At 40.8% G+C, this 14,490-nt stretch overlaps 1 protein-coding gene and 1 long non-coding RNA gene across 12 annotated transcripts in view; one reads left to right on the top strand and one right to left on the bottom strand.

Moving 5' to 3' along the window:
• Window positions 1–6,476, top strand: part of KRIT1 (KRIT1 ankyrin repeat containing) — a 54,370-nt gene extending 47,894 nt beyond the window's left edge. For 7 of the 11 annotated variants that reach the window (XM_039527131.1, XM_039527128.1, XM_039527130.1 and 4 more), the window contains 3 exons: window positions 886–1,092; window positions 1,429–1,545; window positions 4,601–6,475. In XM_039527131.1, the coding sequence (XP_039383065.1) occupies window positions 886–1,092; window positions 1,429–1,545; window positions 4,601–4,669 (393 nt within the window). In that variant the 3' untranslated portion in view covers window positions 4,670–6,475. Of the gene's footprint in view, window positions 1–513; window positions 756–885; window positions 1,093–1,428; window positions 1,546–2,215; window positions 2,630–2,745; window positions 2,985–4,600 lie in introns of those variants that run through there. The other 4 variants (XM_039527136.1, XM_039527137.1, XM_039527138.1 and 1 more) reach the window with 4 other exon arrangements.
• LOC120399153 overlaps window positions 1–14,466 on the bottom strand; it is a 33,612-nt gene extending 19,146 nt beyond the window's left edge. The window contains exon 1 of the long non-coding RNA XR_005594992.1: window positions 14,269–14,466. This is a non-coding gene — a long non-coding RNA (uncharacterized LOC120399153). The remainder of the gene's footprint in view (window positions 1–14,268) is intronic.
• Between the last annotated feature and the right edge of the window lie 24 nt (window positions 14,467–14,490).

Raw genomic sequence — 14,490 nt, 5'->3', positions numbered from 1 at the left:
TTTCTGATTATAAAATTAAAAGTTGATTTGTTTGTCAGTAAATTGTGTCACTGAAGTCATAATCTTTTTTTTTACTTTGATACCAGCCAGCTAACTGTGCTTCAAGGGGCACTGTCAATTCAGTTTAGGCATAAAGTATAAGTCAGAAGAGTGTAAGTTTATGAAACCTAATAGAAATGTTTTCAACGCTTTTTTAAAAAAAAAGGTTCTGAATTTCTGACAAATTGAGACTGTTATGGGTTCATCTGAACGAGGGCACATCTCATGAAGTGAGCTCCCTTTAATTTTACCAAAGTCAATTGATAGCTAACTCAAGATGGCTATCTTGGCTTTAAATTGCACAAAACAAACCAGTCTTTTGCTGACTCAATCAAAAGGTGTAGTCAGAGTTAGGTCCCTGATCAGGCCGAGCTTTTGAATTAAGACAAGGGAGATCATTCCTCCTTTTTTTCTAGGTTCACTCAGAACTGCACCTTAGAGGAAATAACCAGTCCTTTTTTCCTTCCCTGATAGGCCCTGATTGGATTCTACCTGCTCCCAGCCCTTCTCACTGCTTGAGGACCAATTCTCATTGGTTCCACCAGCAGCTGATCCTGGGTGACCTCTCTACACACACTTAGGTCTGAACTCACTGCTCTTTTCCCCCAGAAGGACACCTTCTTCAGGTGGGGTGCACGAAGGCTGCAGGGCCTCCTAACAGGGAGCATCAAAAGTTTGATACATCCCATCACACTGCTATTAGGCTGTTATTCCAGGTGTGGCATCATTTCAGGATGATTGTCAGAAAAAGCCCTTAAAGAAAACCAGCTCCCACTTTGCCCTATTTGAAGAATGTGCATTATTAAAACAGTTCCTTTTGTGACTTATTTGCTCTTTTAATTCTAGAGTCTCAGCTCTAGTGAAGGTGTAAGTAAAGAGATGCATCACCTGCAACGCATGTTCTTGCAGAATTGCTGGGAAATTCCTACCTATGGAGCTGCTTTTTTCACAGGACAGGTATTCACCAAGGCGAGTTCAAGCAGTCATAAAGTCATCAGAGTGTACGTAGGAGTAAATGTAAAAGGACTGCATCTCCTCAATATGGAAACCAAGGTGAGGGTTAGCAGTTTTTACTGGCAGTTTACATAGAAGTTAAGAGCATGGGGAGTTTACTAAGTGCTGGTGATTTATTTCACATCTGAGCATAGAATTAAAATGTTGTATGCATTTACAATCAATATGTGAAGTTTAAAAACTTAAAAAATATGGAATTTCAGCTTTAAATTCTTGGAAATGGAAATCCTAATATTATGGCAGATGATCATTTAAAATTCAGTATTGTATATGCTGTACCCTTAACTGCATACCAGAACCTTATTTAGACGAAGTGAGGAAGGTTCACATTATAGTTCAGAAAATATTCTTAACATTTTCTATTTCTCACTGCAGGGTTTGCTCATCAGTCTAAAGTATGGTTGCTTTATGTGGCAGTTAGGAGATGCAGATACCTGTTTTCAAATCCATAGTCTGGAAAACAAAATGAGCTTCATAGTCCATACCAAACAGGTAAGCATTGAAAAAATGTAGTTAAATACTGTAGTTCTATTAGAATTCTAGAGGGAGTCAACAAACATGGGTAAGGCTTATTCAGTGGATATAGTATACTTGGACTTTAAGAAAGCCTTTCACAAAGTCCGTCATCTATGGTTCGTAAGCAAAGTAAGCAGTCATGATGTGACTGTGCCTGGTGTCAGTTACAACTGAGAATGCCACAGTAAGGACAAACTGATTTAAAAAACAGCAGTCATGCCCCAAAACTGGTGGTTATTCTAACTTTAGCGTTCACCAAACCAGTAACAAAAGTGAGCTCCTGTATCTCTACTCGGATTAACAAGAAGCCAAAACACAGTCCCCTTAGGTAATCCACCCCCTATCATCACCCAGGCATCTGGTCTTTATGATGAGAGGTTACTGACAACCAGATTCATCATACATAAGGTTCGTCTAATCCAAAAGGATCAGCCACTCCCCCAGGTCAATATATATACTTTAGATTTTAACAAATACCCGCTTGTAGCCAATCCTTTAGTAATTAAAAAATAAAGGTTTATTAATAAAAAGAAAAAAGGAGAGTTATTAAATGCTTAAAGGAATCTCATACAAGTGCTTTCAAAGTCTATAGATCAAGTTTATAGCAGTGATGGTAAATCTGCTAGCTTGTAATATGTCTTTCTAGTTCACCCATTAGATTGGGGGTCATCAGTCCTTTGTGCGAAGCTCTCCTTTGTTAGAAATCCTGTCCAGAGATGTGGAGCAGGAATGAAGACAAAGAGGCAATGTCAGTCTCCTTTTATACTTTCAACCCAAGTGCATGGAAAGTTACTGGCAAAAGATGGAGTCTTAGATCACATGTCCTTATATGCCTTGTTGAATCATGGGACAGCCATTGCCTCTGTGCTCTCTGAAACATCTCCAGGAGGGGCTCGGCTGATTGCCCTTAATAGGCCATTAAGCAGGCTGGCTAGTCTAGATGCAAATCTGTCGTGGGGTGTCACCCAAGAAAACAACATGTTTGAGATACAAACACAAAGCAGATATTCATAACTTCATCTACAAAAATGATACATGGATTTAAACAGAATAATATTTATCAGTCTATAATTTTTCCATTGATACTGTATATAACATACTTTGTATAAGATTTATTGCAATTTTGTAACAGTGGTGACTGTATCAGTATAGCTAGTTATCTTCCTGTTTACACAGCATCACACATGGAATAAGAGAGAACGTCCTCTCATGGATCAATGACTGGTTAAAAGATAGGAAACAAAGGATAGGAATAAATGGTCAGTTTTCATAATGGAGAGAGGTAAATAGCAGGGTTACCCAAGGAGCTGTACTGGGACTAATGCTATTCAACATATTCATAAATGATCTGGAAAAAGGAGTAAACAGTGAGATGGCAAAGTCTGAATATGATACTAAGGGATTGTCTATGCCAGTGGTTCTCAAACTTTTGTATTAGTGACCCCTTTCACACAGCAAGCCTCTGAGTACTATCCCCCTTATAAAAATTTTTGGTTTTAATTTATATTAAACACTATTATAAATGCTGGAGGCAAAGCAGGGTTTGGGTGTGAAGGCTGACAGCTCGCAACCCCCAGGTAATAAACTCGCAACCTCCTGTGGGGTCACAACCCCCAGTTTGAGAAACCCTGGTTTACACTTAGAGCACTGTAGAGCTTAGTGAAGATACTATCTATGCCAATAGGACAGCTTCTCCCATTGACATAGGTACTCCACCAGTACCTATTTCGACTGGAGAAGCCTTCCCGTTGATGTAGTGCTGTCTGCACCGGATGTTAGGTCAGTATAACTGTGTCAGGGTGTGGATTGGTAGACTAGATCTAGCTTAAATTACTCAAGATAGTTAAATCAAAAGACTGCAAAGTGTTACAAAGGCATCTCACAAAATTTGGTGACTGGGCAACAACATGCCAGATGAAATTCAGTCATGATGAATGCAAAGTAATGCACACTGAAAAACATAATCCCATATATAATGTGATGGGGCAAGGCCAGATGGCTACAGTAAAGTAGTAAGGAACAGGTATGTTAGCCCCAGGCTAACCAAATCCCTAGTACCATGGTAACCAAATGGCAGTTGCTCCAGGTTAATCAAGACACCTGGGGCCAATTAAGATCCTTCTAGAAGGCAGTGGAGATAGCTACATTGATTGGGCCACCTGAAGCCAATCAAGGGCTGGCTGGAACTAGTTAAAAGCCTCCCAGTCACTCAGTGAGTTTGGTGTGTGTGAGGAGCTGGGAGCAAGAGGCACAAGGAGCTGAGAGTGTACTGCTGGAGGATTGAGGAGTACAAGCATTATCAGACACCAGGAGGAAGGTCTTGTGGTGAGGATAAAGAAGGTGTTTGGAGGAGGCCATGGGGAAGTAGCCCAGGGAGTTGTAGCTGTCATGCAGCTGTTACAGGAGGCATTATAGACAGCTGCAATCCACAGGGCCCTGGGCTGGAACCCGGAGTAGAGGGCGGGCCCGGGTTCCCCCCAAACCTCCCAACTCCTGATCAGACACAGGAGGAGTTGACCAAAACTGTGGGTTCCACCAGAGGGGAAGATCACTGAGGTGAGCAAATCTGCCAATAAGCGCAGGACCCACCAAGGTAGAGGAGGAACTTTGTCACAATACCCACAAAATTATGGGATCTAAATTAGCTGTTACCATTCAAGAAAGACATCTTGGAGGCGTTGTGGATAGTTCTATGAAAACATCTCCTCAACATGCAGCAGCAGTCAAAAGAACTAATAGAATGTCAGGAACCATTAGGAAAGGGATAGATAATAAGACAAAAAATATCATAACACCATTATATAAATCCCTGGTATGCCCACATCTTGAACACAATTTCACTGAGAGAAATAAAAGACAAACAGCATAAATAGTTGCAAGTGAACTGGATTTCTAACATTCAGTTTTAATCATTTAAAGTGTTAAAAGTGAATAAATTTGTTTACCATATATTTAAGTATGCTGTGGGTTTTTTTATGATAACTGGAAATCCTTGATACAATTTTTTTATTTTTTTCCCCCCTGTATGTAGGCAGGTCTTGTCGTAAAACTGCTGATGAAATTAAACAGCCAGTTAATGTCTACTGAACGAAATGAATGACAGCGATGGACAGTGATTATGCAACAGTGTTTTATGATTAAACAGAAGTAATTTTGTTTTAATTAAAATAGAAGCCTTTCATGTGCATGAAAGTTTCTCAGAATGAAATATGTTGTGAAATTTGTATAGATTTTTGTACAGAAGCTGCATGGGTTATTTTTTTAAAAAGTATATAACTATTTTTATAAAGAGATTTTTCTTCAATATAAGCTATTCTAATTTTGAGCTAAAGCACAAGAAGAAAGATATTGAGATTAAAATGTAACAGTGTGCTCTTGTTCTTAACAGATTATGGAGGATTCAGAGTGCCTTAAACCAATCCCTAATGTATCTGTTATTAATCTACTTGCGATACTGTAGAATTCAGTAAAACCTGTACAAATAACCTTTAACAGGCAACCTGCTCTCTTAAGAGACAGCCAAAGGTATTCCCAGATATATTGAGTAAAATTCTTCTCCGCTTCAATTAGAAGACTGTAGTTTCCCTGTGTGTTTTTAATTTGATGTTCAATACATTTTATAGTTAAGACTTGATTTAATTTCAAGTTTAATTTTTTTTCTTATGTACCAGTATTATTTTAGAAATTTGCCTCAGAACAGCTATCAGGAAATACATTTTTAAATCTTTTCAGGAGCAGATTAAATGTTTAGCATATTTAATGTTTTGAAACTAGTGGATTATTACTTTGCAATGCAATACCCTGCTTACACAATTACTGGATTCCAACAAATTTGTATTAAGTTTAATTACTATATTGCAACAGGTTTGACTGAGTAATACTTTGTGCAGTAGGGACTTGAGTTGTTTCCATTAATTGAGTTTTCGTGACTTTGTTGGGACTCCATAGAGTGAAGGATTTGCAGGATTGGGGATTTACAGTGTAGAGATAGAAACTGGACATCTGTTTACTGAGGATTCGATTCTGCTGTCATTAGTGTCAGTGGGAGCAGGAGGAGGCTCTAATATGATCTTGTTAATATAATGTAATGGAATAATTGTTTTCTTTTCATAGTATTTAAGAAGTCTGGAAACTGTATAATTTTAAAGAGACTTAGGGACAGATGGCTGTCAGAATTTGCCCTAAACAAGCAAATGTACAGTTGTTTACCATGACAGTAATTAAAGTAAAACTGCTACATATTTTAATCTACCTTTTGCATATTAATTAGGTTTATTTTTATGAACAGTATGGTATGAACATTTTAAATCATTAAATGGAGTCTGAAATATATCTTTATACCACAAACTACTACCCTGTTATACTAACTACCCTGTTATACTAACCTCTGAACTTTCCAGGGGGTGCTATAAGGTTTTTACTTCAGCTCCCACTGACTTTAATGGGAATTGTGTGGCTAAAACCATGTGCAATATTTTGTGGTAAAGTTAAATATTCGCACTTGCCTCTAAAATGAAAGTTAAACAATTCAATGCCAGGCACTGTAGCACTTTCATCTTTGCAATCAAACTTCTCTGAGTCCCCAAATCAGTACATTTTAACAAATTATAAAGTACTCTGTGGGCAATTTTTTAAAATACATGCAGGAAAAGATCTGTACTATAGAATTTTCTTTAAAGCTGTACCTAAACTACGTGAGCTTCATTGGCATGCAGTTAACTGTAAATCTTCCTAGATTGATTGTATTGCCTTTTATCAGAAGTGAATACTACAGCAGATTCTAAATTAATTCACAGCTATCACTTGGCTTTAATATCAGAATATCTTTTTTTATAACAAGCACTTGTTAGAAAACGTTTGTATATACAGTTTGTAACATTATACACTTCAAGTGTCCGTTGCATATTTAACAATAAAATTAATAAACCTTACTGCTATATATTTATTACTATCTAATGAATTGATTGTTTGTAAAAATGGCCTTTTAAATATCCCAGCCAATATTCACTATTTATTTAGAAAAATGCATCTTTCATAACTTAACACAGCACATGCTATTTTCAGAGAACTAGATTCTGCCACTCTTTTTCGTATTCATAAGTTGTATGGGATCCTCCCTCTGGTCATCTGTAATGCACTGTAACTATATAAAAAGAATAGCAGTTATATGGTAGTTCGAATCATAGGACTGGAAGGGACAGTGAGAAGTCATCTAGTCCAGTCCCCTGCACTCATGGCAGGACTAAATATTATCTAGACCATTCCTGACAGGTGTTTGTCTAACCTGCTCTTAAAAATCTCCAATGATGGAGATTCCACAACCTCCCTGGGCAATTTATTCCAGTGCTTAACCACCCAGACAGGAAGCTTTTCCTAATGTCCAACCTAAACCACCCTTGCTGCAGTTTAAGCCCATTGCTGCTTGTCCTATCCTTAGAGGCTGAGGAGAATAATTTTTCTCCTTCGTCCTTGTAACAACCTTTTTATGTACTTGAGAACTGTTATCCTGTCCCCTCGGTCTTTTCATCTCCAGACTAAAAAAAAACAATTTTTTCGAACTTCCCTCATAGGTCATGTTTTCTAGATCTTTAATCATTTTTGTTGCTCTCCTCTAGATTTTTTTTTCCAATTTGTCCACATTTTTCCTAAAATATGGCATCCAGCACTGGACACAGTACTCCAGCTGAGACCTAATCAGCATGGGGTAGAGTGGAAGAATTACTTCTCGTGTCTTGCTTACAGCACTCCTGCTAATACATCCCAGAATGATGTTTGCTTTTTTTGTAACCGTGTTACACTGTTGACTCATATTTAGCTTGTGATCCACTATGACCCCCCAGTTCCCTTTGTGCAGTACTCCTTGCTAGGCAGTAATTTTCCATTTTGTATGTGTGCGACTGATTGTTCCTTCCTAAGTGGAGTATTTTGCATTTGTACTTACTGAATTTCATCCTATGTACTTCAGACCACTTCTCCAGTTTGTCCAGGTCATTTTGAATTTTAATACTATCCTCCAAAACACTTGCAACCCCTCCCAGCTTGGTATCATCTACAAATGTTATAAGTATACTCTCTCTGACTTATCTAAATAATTGATGAAGATACTGAACAGAACCAGACCCAGAACTGATCCCTGCGGGGCCCTACTCCATCCACGCATGCAGCTAAGCCTCTTGTCAAAACTCTCACCATCTTGCATCTCAGTTACTGCAACATCCTTCTCTCTAGCCTTGACAAATGTGTAGTCTTGCTTCTCTCATGTCTAATCAGAATGCTGCTGCAAACATCACTTTTCTAGCCCATTCCTTTGACGATGTTACCCCTCTCTTTTAATTGTTCCCCAGGCTTCCTGTCTGCATTGCATCAAATGTAAGCTGTTTGTAATCACTTTTAAGGTTCTTTACAACTAATCCCCACCCTACCTATCATCTCACATTCACTGTCAAGCTATCGATGCTTGCCTCTGATCAGATTGCTAGTGTGCAGAGACCACTGCTTATCATGCTGCCCAGTACTGTCTCATTGTTTTCTAGTGCTCCCCCTTCTATCTATCTTATCTGTTGTCTTGTTTTATACTTAGATTGTAAGCTGTTTGAGGGGGGGGGAAAAAATCGTTCTGTTTTGTATTTGTACAACACAGTGGAGTCCTGGTCCATGAGTAGGTCTCCTAGGCACTATGCTAATACGTACATATAATATCTAATATCTTTATCAGTGATCTGGAAGAAATATATAATTATTGGTAAAGTTTGCAGAAGAATCAGATTGGTGGAGAGGTAAATAATGAGAAGTCAGAGTAATTAATCACATAGTAAACTGGGCTTATTCAAACACTACGTATTTTAATACTGTCAGATGCAAAATCATGCATCTCAGAACAAAAAATGATGATTACACTTACAGGATGGGGAACTATCCTGGAAAGCAGTGACTCTGCAAAGGACTCTAGGGGTCATGATGGATAACCAACTGAACATGAACTTACAGATTTTCATAAGACTTAAGCACCCGACAGCTCCCATTAATGTCTCTGGGACTTTATTTTAGGCTCCTATTTTTAAAAACCTGGCCTAAAATTTTAGTACCAGCATTAAACATTGGTCTTACAACCCCACTAGAGAAATGTCAGACTGTAACTGCTCTTTTGATTCTAAGCTTTTGTCAAGCTCTCTTGACTGAAAATTAATTGAATGCATTGTAAACTCTGAATCAGACATAATTACAGCATCATGAAGAATGTAATTAATCAAATCCCTAGCAACATAAAACAGTTGTGGTGGGTTAAGTTGTTATTTACTGATCTAAAATCTTCATTTGCAATTGATGGAATATTCTGCTGATCAGTTTTTCTTGTAAGAAAGGTTGGGCCAGTTCCCATATTTATAAAGTTAGCAAGGGAACTGCAAGGAAGCTCCGTAGGTACCATTAAAGAAAAATGGGTACAAAGGCATTATCAATATAAACATAGACATTGTAAGGAAACTATAACGGTATAAGCAAAATGAAAACTAAAGTATCGATGCAGTTATGCTACAGATATCTGAATGACAAATTGCTGTCTTGTTACCTTTTTGTAGATGATTCCTAGGTGATTATATTGGGTTGTGTGTGAATTTTGAAGTGTTCCCTTCAATGCTACAGTAGAACCTCAGAGTTATGGACACCTCAGGAATGGAGGTTTTCCATAACTCTGAAATGTTGGTAACTCTGAACAAAACGCAGTTTGGGCTCCATATCCAGCAGCTGACACTCCAGGCCAGGTAGAGAGAAAACAGCATATTCCCTTCCTGGGGAAGGGGGATGAAAACAGTGCATCCCCCTCTGGGTGGGGGAGGAGTGAAAGCGGTGCAGATTCAAGCGCTGCTCCTGCTCTGCTGATTGGCTCTGACTGCCTTGGACTGGCAGCCCCAGCATCTTGCTGTAAGTGGCTGTCCCGTGCGTTGGGGTGGCGGTGGAGGTGTGGGGACAGGCATCCCAGCTGTGCCTACCTTTAAGATGCAATACAGTACAGTATTTGCTTTTTGGGGGTGGGAGCTCTCTGCTGCTACCTAACTGGTTATTTCCAGTTTTGCTTGGTATCTGGTTGACCCGTCAGCCCATAACTCTGGTGTTTATATCTTTGACGTTCTACTGTATATTCCTTACAGTAGTAGATGTTCTATGTGCTGGTTGTCACACTTAAATCTGCTGCTATTGATGCACGTAAAAGCACATTTGAGAATTAGAATAATATTGTAATAAAGCATATATCTATAAGTATATTAAACATAATAAATAGCACATTAAAAGATTGACATTCATCATCAGCATATTCAGCACACACTTAATTTGAGGATCTCTGACAAAAGCCAGCAACCCATCAAAGGTCTATTACACATGGTGTTTGGACCCCACAAACCATTACATGAGGATATCAGATATCTTACAGCCTGAAAAAAAAATTAACTGACAATTTAATGTTCAGATCATCAGTGTATACCATTCATATTCATATGGTATACAATACCATTTGCTGTGTAGACACAATGCAATAGGCATTAGTCATAATATTCACAGTGGACAGACAAGGTGATGTTAGAAAGATAATTGGCTATTTCCACATGACCTTACTTTCAAATCAGGGGTGTGCATGGGATGGGGGGACAAGCAGGGGCACTAGCCTCTCCAGTCAGCGGAGGCACATAACTCCTCCGGGGCCGGGGCAGGAAGAGCGAGCTCCTCTGGCCTGGCCGGGGTGGCAGATGGTAGCTCCTCTGGCTCTGGGTCTGATGGGGGAGATCTAGTTCCTCTGGCTGCAGGGGATGAAGAAAGTGCCCCTCCAAGAGCCGCCAAATGTTAATCTTGTGCATGCCCGTTTCAAATTAAATCTATCTGGGAGCTATAACAAATCTAACCCAATTTGCACTAAAGTCAGTGGGAGGTTTTCCATTTATTTAAATGTTATTTGGATCTGGCCCCAGTTACACATGAGCAAGAGAAAACCATTGATTTATCAGGCTGGAAATGTTCTGCAGTTTATGTGAACTGTTTCTGGCTGGTTGCTATCATGTGGGCATCTCCAGTAACGTCACATGCAATGCTGAAATAAGACTGGATGATTATTTCAATCAGGATAACACTATAAAAAGTAATATAACAGAAACACAAAATTTTACTTCAAATCAGTTTTAATTCCTCCAGGGATTTTAATTGAAGCATAGACAGATATAACTTTTTTCCATTAGTGTGGTGGGTTTTGTGTGCCTTATGAGCCTCTGTATATTTATATTGTGTTATTTACAAGACTATGCATGCCACTTATGGTTGTTGACATTAACTAGCCTTGTGGCAACACCTTATGGAGACTATGTATGTTAGTAACTACGGAATTGCAAACAAAGCAGCATTTACTGAAAAAATCCTGGGAACTTGCAGCAGTACTGTGAAATATTTTGAATGTTCTAGCTACCAAATCCACAAGAATTTCAATTTCCTTCTTAGCAGTTCGCTGCTCATTTGCTGTGAGCATTAATGCAAGAGGAAGCTGGGTGGAAAAAATTAATTTAACAACTTTCAGGGAAAGAAATGGAGAAAAGGCCTGTGAATATCACTTTTTTTTCAACCAGCTGTAGGAGGAAGCTCTGGTGAGAAAGAGGATGCCAGTGGAACTGAAAAAGGAAATACTTGAATACTTTTAAATGCATGTCTCTTCACTGTTTTACATTAAGAAATTAGATTGCTACTTCAGCAACTTCTCTTCCACATCCTACTTCATTGGCTTTCACTTGGCAAAGTTCTGAATCCCCTGTTCGTGCATGTACATGAACGCAAGAAGCCTGGGAAACAAGCTGGAAGGATTGGAATCCTGGCACAATCAAGGAACTATGATTGGAATAATAGAAACTTGGTGGGGCAGTTCACATGACTGGAGCACTGTCATGGATCGGTATAAACTGTTCAGGAAGGACCGGTATGGGAGGAAAGGTGGAGCAGTTGCATTGTATGAAAGAGAGTGTATGATTGCTCAGAGCTCCAGTTTGAAACTGAGAAAAGCCTGTTGAAAGAGTCTTTGGGTTAAGTTTATTGGTGAGACCAACAGCATCATGTTGTGGTGGGAGTGTGCTATAGACCACTGTATCAGAAGGATGAGGTAGACAAGGCTTTCTTCGGACAACTAATTGAAGTTTCCAGATCACAGGCCCTGGTTCTAATGGGGGACTTCAATCACCCTGACATTTGCTGGGAGAGCAATACAGGAATGCACAGACAATCCAGGAGGTTTTTGGAGAGTGTTGGGGACAACTTCCTGGCATAAGTGTCGGAGGAACCAACTAGGGGCTGTGCTCCTCTTGACCTGCTGCTTACAAACAGGCAAGAATTGGTAGGGGAAGTAGAAGTGGGTGGCAACCTAGGCAGCAGTGACCATGAGATGGTTGTGTTCAGGATCCTGACAAAAGGAAGAAAGGAGAATAGCAAAATACGAACCCTGGACTTCAGAAAAGCAGACTTTGACTCCCTCAGGGAACTGATGGTCAGGATCCCCTGGGAAGCTAATATGAGGGGGCAAGGAGTCCAAGAGAGCTGGCTGTATTTTAAAGAAGCTTTATTGAGGGCGCAGGAACAAATCATCCCGAAGTGCAGAAAGAATAGCAAATACGGCAGGCAACCAGCCTGGCTTAACAGTGAAATCTTCAGTGAGCATAAACTCAAAAAGGAAGCTTACAGGAAGTAGAAATTTGGACAGATGACTAGGCAGGATAAAAATATTGCTAGAGCATGCAAGGGTGTAATTAGGAAGGCCAAGGCACAATTGGAATTGCAGCTAGCAAGGGATGTGAAGGGTAACAAGAAGGGTTTCTACAGGTATGTTAGCAACAAGAAGGAGGTCAGGTACAGTGTGGGACCCTTACTGAATGGCGGAGGCAACAATTCAATACTTTTTTTGCCTTGGTCTTCACAGACAAGGTCATCTTCCAGACTGCTGTACTGGGCAACATAGTATTGGGAGGAGATGAGCAGCCCTCAGTAGTAAAGAACAGGTTAAGGACTATTTAGAAAAGCTGGACATGCACAAGTCCATGGGTCCAGATCTAATGCATCCAAGGGTGCTGAGGGAGTTGGCTGATGTGATTGCAGAGCCATTAGTCATTATCTTTGAAAATTCGTGGCAATCGGGTGAGGTCCCGGACAATTGGAAAAAGGCAAATATAGTGCCCATGTTTTAAAAAGGGAAGAAAGAGAACCCGAGGAACTACAGACTGGTCAGCCTCACCTCAGACCCTGGCAAAATCATGGAGCAGGTCCTCAAGGTATCCATTCTGAAGCACTTGGAGGAAATGAAGGTGATCAGGAACAGTCAACATGGATTCACCAACGGCAAGTCATGCCTGACCAACCCGATTGCCTTCTATGAGATAACTGGCTCTGTGGATATGGGGAAAGCAGTGGAAGTGATATATCTTGACTTTAGCAAAGCTTTTGATACAGTGTCCCACAGTATTCTTGCCAGCAAGTTAAAAAAGTATGGATTGAATGAATGTACTAAAGGGTGGATAGAAAGCTGGCTAGTTTGTCAGGCTCAACAGGTAGTGAACAATGGCTTGATCTCTAGTTGGCAGCCAGTATCAAGCGAAGTGCCCCAGAGGTTGGTCCTGGGACCGGTTTTGTTCAATATGTTTATTAATTATCTGGATGATGGGATTAATTGCACCATAGCAAGTTCGCAGATGACACTAAGCTGTGGGAAGAGGTAGATACGCTGGAAGGTAGGGATAGGGTCCAGAGTGACCTAGACAATTCGATGGATTGGGCCAAAAGAAATCTGATGAGGTTCAACAAGGACAAGTGCAGAGTCCTGCACTTAGGAAGAATCCCATGCACCGCTACAGTCTGGGGACTGACTGGCTAAGCAGTTCTGCAGAAAAGGACCTGGGGATTACAGTGGACGAAAAGCTGGATGAGTCACCAGTATGCCCTCGTTGCCAGGAAGGCCAACAGCATATTGGGCTGTTTTAGTAGGAGCATTGCCAGCAGATTGAGGGAAGTCATTATTCCCCTCTATTCGGCACTGGTGAGACCACACCTGGAGTACTGTGTCCAGTTTTGGTCCCCCCACTACAGAAGGGATGTGGACAAATTGGAGAGAGTCCAGCGGAGGGCAATGAAAATTATTAGGGGCCTGGGGCACATGACTTACGAGGAGAGGCTGAGGGAACTGGGGTTATTTAGTCTGCAGAAGAGAAGAGTGAGGGGGGGTTGATAGCTGCCTTCAATTACCTTAAGGGGGTTCCAAAGAGGATGGAGCTAGGCTGTCCTCAGTGGTGGCAGATGGCAGAACAAGGAACAATGCTCTCAAGTTGCAGTGGGGGAGGTCTAGGTTGGATATTAGGAAAAACTTTTTCACCCAGAGAGTAGTGAAGCACTGGAAGGGGTTACCTAGGTAGGTGGTAGAATCTCCACCCTTAGAGGTTTTTAAGGTCAGGCTTGACAAAGCCCTGGCTGGGCTGATTTAGTTGAGGATTGGTTCTGCTTTGAGCAGGGGTTGGACTGATGACCACCTGAGGGCTCTTCCAAGTAACCCTGATCTTCGATGATTCTATGTTTGTGCACAGACCACCCACAAGGATTTTCTTTGCTAAAAGTGGCTCTGGCTTTGCTCCCTGCTTCATTTCACCTGGGGCTGGCAAGACAGGGGCCCTTTCAAAAGTTATCCGCACTCACCCTGCAAAACGGCCGCCGCCGCAGTGTAAGGTGAGACGCAGATGTCTCCTTTCGGGTTCCCAAAGTGGCTGGATTTTGCTTTATGGCGAGTCAATCCCTGCCCCCTGCCCTTCCATACAGCGGCTCATGGCAGAGGGAACCAGAGGCACCTGCCCGCCGCCCCGCTTTCCTCCCCGCAGCCGCCAGCCCCTGGCCTCTAGACTGATCTTCAGCAGCGCCGCT

Source organism: Mauremys reevesii, linkage group 2 (genome assembly GCF_016161935.1).
Source record: "Mauremys reevesii isolate NIE-2019 linkage group 2, ASM1616193v1, whole genome shotgun sequence".
NCBI lineage: Eukaryota > Metazoa > Chordata > Testudines > Geoemydidae > Mauremys > Mauremys reevesii.
This window is presented reverse-complemented; position numbering and strand designations above follow the sequence as displayed.